This window comes from Athene cunicularia, assembly GCF_003259725.1.
Source record: "Athene cunicularia isolate RWA chromosome 27 unlocalized genomic scaffold, athCun1 chr27_part1, whole genome shotgun sequence".
Classification (NCBI taxonomy): Eukaryota; Metazoa; Chordata; class Aves; order Strigiformes; family Strigidae; genus Athene; species Athene cunicularia.
This window is the reverse complement of record NW_020799138.1, coordinates 4,528,798-4,541,683: the sequence shown is the minus strand read 5'-3', so window position 1 is coordinate 4,541,683 and position 12,886 is coordinate 4,528,798. Positions and strand designations below refer to the sequence as shown.

At 41.0% G+C, this 12,886-nt stretch overlaps 1 protein-coding gene across 2 annotated transcripts in view; it reads left to right on the top strand.

Moving 5' to 3' along the window:
* The first annotated feature begins 2,514 nt into the window (after window positions 1-2,514).
* GPATCH8 (G-patch domain containing 8) overlaps window positions 2,515-12,886 on the top strand; it is a 54,903-nt gene continuing 44,531 nt past the window's right edge. For both annotated transcript variants that reach the window (XM_026864816.1, XM_026864817.1), the window contains exon 1: window positions 2,515-2,608. In XM_026864816.1, the coding sequence (XP_026720617.1) occupies window positions 2,603-2,608 (6 nt within the window). In that variant the 5' untranslated portion in view covers window positions 2,515-2,602. The remainder of the gene's footprint in view (window positions 2,609-12,886) is intronic.

Genomic DNA, 12,886 nt, shown 5'->3' with positions numbered 1-12,886 from the left:
GCACCCGGTGGACGCAGCCCCGTCCCCGGCTGCCCCAGCATGTGCCAGCGATGCCAGCGACCCCCTCGGTGGAAAACGTGTCTTCCTTCTTCTGTCGCCCCTTCAAGAAAACATTAGTGTTTCGACGTAATTAACGCCACCGTTGCTGTTTTAAAGGGGATTTAAATAAACAATAGTGAAATTAACGTTGACTCATTAAGCCTAAACAATGACATTTTGTCTTCTGACTTCAGCCCGAGAGAGTCTCGAGGTTAGAAGGAAAAACAAAAGGAGTGAAAATAAACGCAGCTCGAGAAGAGCTATTGCGTTTCTATGTATCGTCCTTGTTTCGGGAGCCCGAAGTTGGAATAGTGCTTTTCATCTACAGATCTGGGAGGTTTTTTTATAGTTGCGGAGCTTGCGTAATTCTACTTCATGTAGCGTTAAGGTGCAGTCTTGAAAAGAGTCAGGACGTTCAGTGGTAATTTATGTTGTTTTAGGGGGATGCACGCTTCACAAGTCGTTATTAAACTGTGTTAGAAACGCTCGAGAAAATACGTGTCGGCGTGGTTGACTGCACCGTTTGCGTTACCTTATCTGTGGACTGTAGGTATGGCTTCCTAATGCAGCGCTAAACGCAGGGGCTAGTTTGCATCGTTTATTTCCTTAAATGAAGAAATGAGTTGCAATTAATATTGAAATGGTCTGATTAGGTTTTAAAGTTCCCGCTTCAGGAAGCAGAGCAAGCTAGATCTTGGGTTTGAAAATACATTTTTTACAATACTTTGCTTTGGGAGTGGAGAGATGGGGGAACAAGTGGGGCATTGCAGGATATAGCCAAGAAATCAGTAAGTTCTGTAGTCGGGTATTGCACAACTTGTTCACATGTGCCTTTTGCTCGGTGTCCTTGTTTTTGTCCTTTTGTGGGGCAACCTCTTTGGAAAAAAAAAATGTAGCAGCAAAACCTGTTACTGTGTCATTGCTCTGGTCATGCAGGGAGAATGTGTAGTGATGTCAGAGAGGAAACAGGGCTCCATTACCCGATGCTGAAATCTTAAAAGCTGCCGAGCATGCTCGGAAACAATAACCTAGTCACAACCCTGTTTTCTCTTGACTTTAAGAAAGGGCACTGTTTTTAATTGGGATTTTATCTGTGCCAAATACCAGGCTTTCATTGTCTTTCCCATAGACTGGAGTGAAAAATTAAAAGGTAAGGTTTGTTTTTACAGTAGGGTAACTTCTCTCTTATTTTCTCCCTGAATATTTGACAGTGCAAAGACATTTTATTTTGTGCATTAAAGCTTTCTTTGAGGAAAAAGTGGACTTGGTCCTTTGGGAAGAACAGTTTGGAGTTGGTTAAGGCTTGCACAGTGTGAAAACGATGAGCTGTGAAATGCTGATTAGGGGAAGGCTGGGCCCAAGTGTCTTGGCCAGGGTTGCACAGAATTGGTGGGAGCTCAAGAGCCTATGCATGTACCCCTGACAGCTGGTCAGTCTAACCATTTTTCTGAAGTATATTGGTGGAGGAAGCCTTTTTGAGCCTTATTTTTCCTTCTTCATCAAAATTGCTTTCAGAGAAGATTTTTGACTTTTTTCTCTGTATTTAGATAGAGGTCACTTGAGCTATAATACAGGTGTGGAATAAAGGAAATGGCTTGCTATGCTGAGTGTTTGCAGGTCTGCTGTGAAAGCTGCAGTGACCGTTGCTAAGCATAGGTAAAAATACGGCTGCTTTTAGTGTGCAGCTTTTGATCATCTCTATAAAATACTGGTCTCAAAACTATGGCAAAAATAAGACATTGTTAGTGTGAAGTCACAAATTTGTACGTAGGCTTCCTTTGTAGGAGTGTTTCTGTTGGTGTTAAGAATGCCTTTTTCACGCAGTTTCTAGCAGTTTTAGTTCTAAGCTTCAGCAGGTGAAATTTCCGTCCTTTGAGTATGGTTATGAATGTGACCCTGTGTTACTGCTAGTCTGTTGCGACCCAAGTAGGCACGTCCAAAGGGAGATGGTGCTCTAAAATTACACAGCTTGAAGCAGGGATGGATGCTGCATGCTGAGGGGGAGGGAGGCTGTAGAGTTCCCTTGGGTTTCATTCTTGGGTGATCTACTTGTGATCTTAGTGAAATAAAAGGATGTGTTACTGTCTCGAGAGAGGATGAGAAACAAAAGGTTGGAGTAAAATGAATGGGTCAAAGGAACCTTTTAGCTGTTTGAAAGAAAGGCAAATGCCTTGGGATTAATGATGTGGCTGATGGAGGAAAGTCACTGGATGAAAAAAAAAAAAAAAGCATTTTAGAGTTCTCTATTGTTACCAGCATTCTTTCTGGAAAGAAACTGCAAAGATTTGGGGTTTGGGAAGATTCGGGGTTTGGCAAGAGTGTGAGTGGGGCATTGATGTGGTCAGGGGAGAGATGAGGTTAGCAGAGGGGATGGATATTCAGGCTTCTGAGCTTCTGATGTGTGGGAGAGAAGTGGATTAAAGGTGAGAGCGCTGCTGAGAGCTGTTCTTCCTTCCCTTGTGCCTGACTAAAGGAAGCTCTGTGCAGTCAGGGAAGGCAGGAATGGAGATGTGCAGCACTGAAAGGAAATGGGTTCAGGAGAGCATCTAAACCAGCTGAGGAAATGAAGGTATGAATGGTGTGAAGAGCATAAAAAGGGGATGAGGGGAGAAGGGTGGTTGAGCAGAGGGATCAACTGAGGATTGGAGAAATAAGAGGGAGTGGGATACCTTCCCACAAACACAGCCAAAGTGATGTGATGGGTCCAAAGAAAGCTGCAGAGGAAATGGAGACACTGTCATGGGGTTATAAGTAACCCTGTTGAAGAGAGAAGCTAATATAAAGATAAGAAGGTCATGTGTCCTTAAGAATAAAGACTGTGGTATGGAGAGAGAGGAGAAGGATTACGTACTCTGAAATTATTCCCAGTCCTCTCTGTGGCAGAGTGGAAGGAACCTCAAAGCTAAGGATAGTTTGAAAGTTTAAATTGCCAAAGGAGCAGGAAATGGCACCGGAGGATATAGCCGCAATGAGGTGATTAAGCAGCTTTTGGGGTTTTATTTTATAGGATTGTCTTGCTTTCGCTATGCTCTGTAGCCTTAGAAGCTGCACAAAAGGCGTAGATCCTCTTCTCTTATTGCTCTATGCCCTCAAACCTTAGAAAAACTCCAGGGAAAGCCCCGATTTTTACTGCAATTTGCGGGTGCTGAACTTGAGGGCAGCTCCAGTGAAAGGCATTTAGCTTTGCTCTGTCCAGTAACACCTGATCTTTCCCTGAGCAGGGCAGCACAGTGGTTTGTTTGGGAGGCTTTAGGCAGCGGAATGAATAACCAAAGGAGGAAGGATATTACTGACCTTCCTTCTCTGTCCTTTCTCTGAGCTCTGAAATGGCAAGTTAAGTCTGCTGAATGGCTTACCCAAATAAATCCCAGCCCTTTTCCCTTTTCCATTACTAGAGGGGTTATTTCTGAGTGGGCCGCTGACAGGCTTAGTCCTTTGGTTAAAAGATCATACTACTTATCTGTTGCAGGGATGTCTGTCACTTGTCTGCTTCTGCTGTCTCCTTGATTGACTGGCTTCCCCACGGCAGAGACAAACTTGTGAACCACTGTAACTTCAAGTAATTATGAATGATAGCTATTGACTATGCTAACAGAGTATTTTAAAAGCATTACTGAAAGCTGTTTGAATACATGAGACTGCTGCAATAAGTAAATATATTTTTAGTGTTATTTTTGTAATTGCAGTAATTTTGTTCTTTAGATTAACTATACTGAACTCCAAGAATGAGTATTGTGGAATGTCTCCATATTGCTGAAATCCAGTGGAGCTCTCAGTTACTCACAGATGTTGAGGAAATGTTTTCTTGGTATATCTTTCTCCTTTTCATTGTTGAAGCAGAAATATTACCAGCCATATGTGTATATGTGTACAATAATTTCCTCTTCCTACGTACATTGCAGTTACTTGCATCATTAGCCAGACGGAACACAAACTGTTCTGTCTCTTGTTTTTTTAGTTTGTTATATAGTCTGTATAATCAAATAGCACTTCCGTGAAGCAAAACTGCCCGGTTTTCTAAACTGGATTGAAATGTGGCCAGTCTGAACCTCAGTTCTGGTATTCTTGTTTATGCCAAGAAGATAGGTGGGGTTCCACCCCCCGCCAAGGATTCAAAGGCCTAACCAAGGGCATGGCTGTTACTGGTTGGTCTGTGCTTCTAGTCCTGCCGCTTCTAGCAAGTTGAGCTGAACGCTGATGGCATGGGGATTTTATGCTTTTTAATTGGCAGAATGTCAGGGATAAGTTTTGTTCCCAAGCAGCTTAGGCAGTCCAGCTTACCGGACATCTGGGCCGACAGTGTGGAGTTTTAAAATCTGTCCTTTTGATGAGTGTGTGTTGTCAGTGGCTTCAACTTCAATTCATTTCTTAGGTGTTGCCTAAGGCAAACATATTTGATTTTTATATCCTTCAGCAGGCCATGACTGCTTGTGGGTTTTGTGTCAGAGTTGATGGCTTTTCTCTATGCTGTAAGGAAATAAATAGGGTCATTTTCTTTTGCCTACTTTTACTAATTGAGAGAAGAAAAAGTTAATGTGGAGAAATGAGGGAAAGAATAGGACTGGAGTCGCTGCAAAATATGATATCCTGAGCTTCTAATGGATACGGGATCCCTGTGTGTGAATGTGCTTTTGACTAAGCACCCAAGAGCAGTTCATGAGGTAGCCCTTTCTGTGGCATGTTTTCTAATTTAAGAATTAATCTTAAATTTTATAAAATCTATTAGTATTGTTTGGAGATTCTAATTTATCATTAGAGTTAAATTTCTGGTGCAGGCACAGCACGGGAAGGATACTATTCTTACCTCCTCGGCAATTTGTGCTACCTCTCAGTTGAGCAATGTATGAACATCAGAACTGTGACTGAATTTGTTTTGCCTGCCCGTGTGAGCAAGGGAGGGAGGAGAGCCTAGGGGAAAATGCATTGAGAACTAAATCAAATAGTGTTGATTCCATGTTTTTGAAGATCACAGGTGATTCTGACCTTCAATGTGAATTTTTGAAACTCATGTGGTAAGTTAAGTCATATAGCCCTTCTCCTTTCCCGCTTTGGTTGTACCTTCCCCTGCTCTGTGTTTTGTCACTTCTCATCTCTTGTGCAGTGACATTCTCTCTTGCCGTAGTTAACTGACTAGGAAAGGAAACACTTTATTCTACAGTCCCACAAACCATGTCTAAGCTGTCTTGGCTTCTTCTGAGTCACCCCCTCAGAAGGAAAACCAAACCTTCCTAACTAGTCTACTGACAACCCACTACGTGGGGATGTAGAGCTTTAGGAGTTCATCAGATCAAAAAGCACTATTGCAGTTCTTGGCCAACGTTTCCTCAGTTGGCATATGCTTTTCTCCTACTACAGTGTTTTAAAACTGTAGTTATTCTTGGTACTTTCCACCTTCAAGCAGGATTATGAGTAATTAATTCATTTGAGATTTTAGCCATTCACAGTTTTAAAGCCGGAGGTTCATATTAGGATTTAAATATCTTTAAATAGCCAGGCATCACTTAGCCTTCAATTTCCATTATTTGATCCCAAGTTTGAGTCCAGGAGTTATTTTTTGGCTACAGTATCTCCTTCTCTTGAAGACAACTGGTGATGGTGAACATTTTCCTTTGTTCTGGTAGTTTGGCCACTGAAAGGTGTATTTTCCTTTCCTTTATTTTTCTTCTAGATTTTTCTATTTTCAGGTTTTAGCTGTTCCTTGTTACATCCTTCTCTACTATACCAAAGCACACGTCAGTATGCTGTCCTCTCTTATGTGAGGGCATATATAGCATTTCTGTCTCAGCCCTAGCCTCTTGAGAGCCTGAACAGTCTGATCTCTGAATTCTCTTATTGTAGGGCATTTTGCCTTTCCCTTTGCATTGTTACAGCTTTCTGCATTTTAAAATTTTCCACATTTGTGACTAGAAAACTTGCATAAAGGAGTCTATTCCAGACTCTACCTGTACAATGTACAGAGATAAAATCTCTTTTACTACTTCATTCTTACTTCCTTTCCTTTGTTACGTGCCCTTGGACTGTATTTTTATTCTCTTTTGCTACTGTATTGCCTGAAGAGCTTTTACCTTGGATTTCTTGTGTGCAGCCCTGTGCTGCAGTTGTGTTTGTCCAGGGCTCTGTGAAAACAGACTTTGTGTTAGTGAGTTCAGGCCGCTGTTACACGGGTCAGATTGCTCTGTACAAACACGTTGTCCACATTGTTGCTTTCTGTTTGTTGGGCTTTGTGATCTACAAACTGAATCTGCAGTTGCTCTTATTTCCCTTCTGGTCATTGATAAATATGTGGAATGGTACTGAGTCTTGTGGAATGAGTTATGAGTTTGAATCCAGCTAACGTGCTCCTCGGTGAGGCTTTCTGGGAGGTTTTGGTTTAGAAACAACTCTTAATCAAGTCAAATACCTTATTAAGAAAAAAAAAAAAAGACCATACTATGAAAGCTTTGAAGTTTGCAGTGGTAAATTATACCCTTGATATTAAATGATTAGCACCCTGTCCCATCAGGGTATTTTGTCTGTGTCTCTCTTGTTTGAAAGTCCTTGATAGTTGTGAAGATGTGGCTGCTGGAAGCTGCAGCATCTTCTGCATTGAGGTATGTTAAGAAATGGCTAAGAGAAAATTGGGTGAGCGAGACCAATGCTAATACTCTTCGGTACAGTTGCTGGAAGCATTGAAGAACTGAACAGCATCCCTCGTGTGCTGGAACAGATTTATAGCTGGCGTTGGTAGCGGCAGAAGGAATCTGAAAGACATTAAATTGTTCTTGTTCGATGCCAAAGTGTGCAAAGCATAGCAAAGCAGGGACCTGCCTCTGGCTTCCACTCCTTTTTGTACAAGCTGTTTATCTCTGAACTGTAGAACATGTTTTTAATTGAATAGCTCTAAGTGTTTATATGCACATTTTCCTGGTTTAAAGCTCTTGACCTATGAGTAGTCTTGAATATGTTCTGGCAGGTGTTTTTTCAGTGGTTTTGGACATAACAGGTAGAATTTTGCCATGAAAATTAACTTTCAGTTTGGTAAACAAAAGGTGCCATCAACTTCTCAACGTGTAATTACATGGTGCTTCTTTCAAAAGTTGCCAATTTAAATTCATATCCAAATCTTATGTGATTGCTTTTGTTGTATTGACTTGAGAGGATTTTCATTTTAAGTACTCTCAAAATAATTGATGTGTGTGTTTGCTCAAAATGAGGTATTGCTGCAGCTTTCACAAGATGTTGACTGTAAATATTAAGCTATTTTGGAGGGTGTGAAGATGTGCAGTGTCCATACTTATTCGTTTGTATTGTATATTTACAGGGAGGGGACTTGGAAAGCAATTTATAACATGTGGAAGGCTATGAGAACACTAGCTGTTGTTTGTGAATCCTTTACCTCTGTGTTGCTAGGAAAAGATCACTGGGGTTTGGTTTTGTTGGTTTTTTTTTGTGTGTGTGTGTGTTTTGGTTTTTTTTTTTTGTGTGGGTTGTTTGTTTTTTTTTTTTTGGTGGGATTTTTTTGCATCTTTACAGTCCTTACAGGGAACAACAGGGAAGAGGATGATTTTGTTCTGGGAAGCATTAACAAAGACTTTCCAGGTACCAGTACAAAGTTGCTTTTGTATCACACTTTATATTTTTGAGAAACCATATGGCCTTTAAAATTATCCAAGAAAGCTTCCAGTGTGAGCAGGGATGGATGGAGTCATCTTCTAGGTGCATATTGGTCTTAAAAATGCATTTTCTTCTGGGTGTGTAATGAATATTCAAGAAACACTCCTAAGCTACTCTTTCCTGGAGTTGTTTTTGAATTCTCTGGATGGATTTCTAAACATCAGCACGGTTGTCTGCATCAATTATGTTTTGGAGATCTTCCATCGTATAGAGTCATCAGGTCCTGCTTAGCTTAAAAGGGCAGCATAAATTACTGTCTGAGATTTGTAGTCAGCGTACATAGGGCAGTATGGATCTTGTGGGGAGAGATTTTAAACCCGTTACGTTTTGATTGTGTGTAATAAGCAGTTGATTAGTTATGGTAGGCTGGATTTGGTTTTAACACCTTCTCCCTCTGTGTTGGTTGAAATTTACTGGTGAGGGTTGCAGATGATGTAGTTGATAGAGCCCCATAAATAAACAAAGTAAGAGTTGGTACTAGCAGACTTTGTCACTCGTACCCTTCGTGTTTGATCCTTGCCTGGAGTTGTTTTTCCTTCTCCTGTGTCTGTCCCACATGCAGCCCTACAGCCACACTCGGTGAGATGTGTCCCTTTACGGTGGTGCGAGGAGAGGTCAGTTGAGCTCCGGGCTCTGCATAACTGGTGGGTCTGGTAACAGCTGACCAAACAGGAAAGATTTTTAAAAAGAGATCTAGACACGAAATGCAACACGAAGTCAGATTGTGGTTTGCTGAGATTCCTAGCCTTTGAGATAGGCAAGGGTCTGGTGCTCTGTCAGGTCCTCGTGGAGTGATTCCTGTGTCTGCTTCTTGGCCTCTGCACTAGTGCTGGACTAGCAGTATTCGTTCAGGTGTCCTGGATGCAGAAAGCTGGCAAGAGTTGTGCTAGGAGCCATCTCTGGGAAAAGCTGATGAATGTTAAGGTGCCTTGTCCTCCTAAAGATCTTGTAACTGTTCAATTTCCTCCTTTAAAAAAAGATAATTTTAAATTTAGTCGGATACTTGCTTCTGGAATCACTGAGTCTTTTTTTTTTCTTGATTCATGGAGGTGCCACATGTGTGCAGACAACAAGGATTTTGGAGAGGTGGCATTGTTCACTTGTGTTCAGATGTTGCTCCTGTGCTCTGCTGTTGAGACCTTGTATCTGTGCTGGCTGGTCCTACAGCCACAGGAAATGTCAGCTGTGCTTTCCAGCCGCGGGAGCAGAGACTGGAGGCTACTGCAGAATATTCTGTGATTTGTAGCCAATGCAGTCTGCCATGGCTTTATCTACACTAGAAAAAGGCCTTTTTTGTGGGTACTCATTTTTCTTTTTAGATACTCCTAGTGTCTTGGCTGCTGGTTTGCAGCCTAATGCCTTCAGAGCTTTCATGACTGAGGAGTAGGCTTGGTTAAATGTCTTAAAGTGGCACTTGTGGGTAACAACCCTGAATTTTATGGCTTGACTTAATATTTTTGGAAATTCAAAGTTTATTGATTGAATTGATGGATGAATAGAATATGCACAAGTGGTGCTGATTTGCTTTAGTGTTTTAAAATCCATTTTCTAAAGTAAATGCAATATAAATGTTATTTTTTTGAGTCTTTTCCTGATACTTAACCAGGGTAAAACTAATTTTTGAATATCTAAGGAGCACACTGTGCATTTTTCAAGTGCAGTTAAGCAATCATGATCATGCTGTGCTCTTTTCCAGTGCATTTAAGAAATAATGATGTATAGTGAGGCTTTTTTGCGAAATTACTTTCTTCAGATTATCTGCATGGTCATGGGACCAAGCGTTTCTATGCACCTTCCTAAGCTTGTCCTGAAATTCAGTATGAGCATAAATAGATTGTTTCTGCTTTGATATCTCAGGAACTGCATTCTGCATGTTTCCTCCCCAGTCATCACTGGGTTTAGTGCTCTTAGGCATAGGTTTTATGCTGGAGTCTTTTCTGTTTTACTCTGTTCACACTGTTGAAGGCGTTGTCCCTGTGACTTGTGGAGCAGGCAGCGTTTTCCCCAGGTATTCTCATTGTACACCCTTTGTATCCAGTGTTGGGGTTTGTAACTTACATCTTCTTTCATATTAATAATAATGTTCCTGTAACTGAGCTCTCTTGTTGAGCAGTAACTGAAAGGACAGCTGAATGAAGGCGTTCTGAAAGAAAACCATTGCTTTCACGTCTCCATTATACTACCCTTTTGTTGTAGTTTTCTCCCGTCTCCACATGAGAGCCGTGTTTCGAGGTTTGGCCTAGCTACTGAAATGCAGACTGCCACATTTACTTTTCTTTTGAAATAAAACATGGATAACTTAGGTCGTCTTCATAAAAGAAACCACTAATTCCAGTCAGGAATGTGCACTATATGGAATGTATTCTGCACACTGATGTCTTAATATCCCCTGTGCTTGGACAGATTGTAAAGAGCAGTCCAGTAATTAATATCCAGGGAGGTCTAATAGCCTTGAAGCAGTTGAAGTGACTCATCATTCTCTCCTCATTGTGTTGATGATGCTGTAGGTGACTTAGAAAATACAGCGCTCAGAAGTCAGGTCTGCTTTTGGATGCACCCTTTTTGGGGAGAGAGAAAGTCAGCATCTTTTTCTTCTCCCTTGTAGTTGTGAAGATGCTGTTTAAAGGGTTTCTCCCCCACCCCCCTCCCCCCAGTAGCTGTTGTACCCTTAGATGCTTTGTCTTTGCCCATCTTCATGAATAACTGCCTCGTGTGAGGGGGAGAATTAATTCTGTGATACTAAACTTACTCTGATAAATGGGCTTAAATCAACAATTCATTTCACTTGCATTGAGTCATTTATTGGCCATGATTCTTGCCACTAAAGATTTTGGGATGAAAGTGTGATTAAGTTCTTAATTGGGTTTTTTTTGTTTTTTTTTTTTTTTTTTAGATTATACTGACTGGGTCTCATTTTAGATTATACTGACTGGGTCTCAGCGCTAATGTTTGGGATCTTATAAGTAAGAAAGAAACAACAATACTCTTTCCCCTTAGTTATTAAACTTGAATTGTTTCAGAAAGTGCAGTGACTCCACTGTTTAATCAAATGACATTTGTTGGGCCAGAGCTCTGAAGTATTTACAGCCCAAATAAGGGAGAATAAGGGTCTAAAATCCTGCATGGAGGCAGCTTTTGTTAGTTGATTTTTCAAATGCTGTATTCATAACTCAGCAGTTACATGTTTGAGAGCTCCAAGAGGTAAGGTTTGTCGAAGAGCTTTGTGCAAAGATCAAACAATGGGAAAGTGGAGGAGAGAGGCGAGGACATGTGACTGTGAGTAACCAAAATGGGTCGTTAGCCAAAGTTCAGATGATATTACACAAAAAATTACAGGACGCAAAGATATTGGCTCCTGGAGATGAATGCAATAAGGAAACCAAATGGTGTGTGTGGTGTATAATAAAGAACGTTTAGATGTTGAAGGCTTGTCCTTGCTTCTCATCTAAGTAGTAAAACATTGTATTTCAGTGTGCTTGTAGTGAAGCACCTAGTGTGAGAGCAGTTGCTGTAGCACCAAGTGATAGAAATAAATGATGCTTAAGTAGAAGCCTCTCATCCTATTTGCTCTGCTATTTTAGGATGGAGGTAGCATCTGTAAGGAAGTGATATAAGCAGTGCAACACGTCTAGTTTTACAAAGTAGAAGTGAGTACACAGCTTTAAAATGAAGGGACTGACAATGAGAGAGGGAAGGGCACTGCCTGCAGCCCTGAAATCCTTGTCCACAGGAGTAGGTAGAAACTTTGTTATTAGCCAGCAGGGCCAGGATTTTACTGTGTCTCTGTAATAGTCATACAGGGAAGGAGGGAGAAGGAATAGGTTTGAGTAGTGCTGGTTTTAATGCAGCTGTTACTTTATGACCTGGTATCCATTTTGTAGGGATTGAATTTTTCTTTTCACTTAAGAGGTTTCCTCTGAAGAGGGAAGCATCCCTTAAGTCTACAGAAGACACAGATCAAAATTGTGTTAAAATGTCTGTGCTTATGGTTCATGTTTGCCAGAAATGTAGTTTAATCTCAACAGATTCAACATTTAGGATTTAATTAATTGTTAGATTTAAATGTTGAAGTATTTTGTCTTCCTCTGATTCATTGTCTTAAGATACAGCAAACCAGAAATGTTATATGGATCCATTCGATGTGCTAGGTTGAAGGATTGGAAAAGAAGGAAAACAGATGGAATTCCCCCAACTTGTTCTTTAGCCAGCTCCAGGGATGAGGAAGCAAAGGGACAGACTGTGCTGCCTCCAGCCCCACAGAGTCCCAGCTCCAAAAGGCCTGTGATCACCACGATGGCAGCCATCGCCTTAACAAGCTCTTTGTCATGACCCTAGAATTGAGAACTATTTTTCTCCTTGCTCGTTAGGCACTACCATGCTGAACTCACTCATAAATCTGATTTCAGTATGACTGTCAGATTATCCTCCTGCCTTTTTCCAGGGTCAGCTACTTTATAGTGGAAGGGAAATTTTTCCTTTATCATTTGTTTTAAGTATTGATAAATAAAGAACAGTCTGTGATGAGAATTGATTTCTTTTCAGTTTGGACACTTTGTTATTCTGATGCCTTAAATTACCAAGCCTGTAACAGTCAACTTGCCGATACAGCCAGCAGCTTGTCAGCATCACACCCGTGTTGTTCCCGTGTGCTTGGGGGGGCATTTGCACACCCAGGAGTTCAGGGAGATGGGAAGCACCCTGCCTCTTCTGAAAGCTTTAATTTAGTACTGCTGTTATTTGTAAAAACAAGCAACCTGCCTCCACTTCCCGTCACCAGTAACAAAAAACTCAAAGTAAATATAAACTAGATAATAAACCCCAAAGTATGTAAATATATAAAATAACCCCCAAAATCCATAAAGTAGATAATAGTAGGATCACTAGAACTTAGAGAGAATGGCTCTATTTGCTTTCTGACTTCTTTTCGCTTGGCTGTGACACAGTGGGTGTTCAGCCTTTTGCATAGTTTCTGGGAGGAGGTATTGTTTTTAAGCACAGAAAAATCAAGTTGTAAAGCCTCAAATCAGCAAGGCGTGCTTTCAGACTGGAATTGACCCTTGCCTTTGTAAAAACAATTTTAACTGTCTTGGCAGGCAGTGTGCTGAAGGAGATGGTGAGTAGGTAGAAATATTTTGCCAGCTCCAGGTAATTTAGTTGGTATATTCTGAGCTATCTGCAGGCAGCAAATCACATT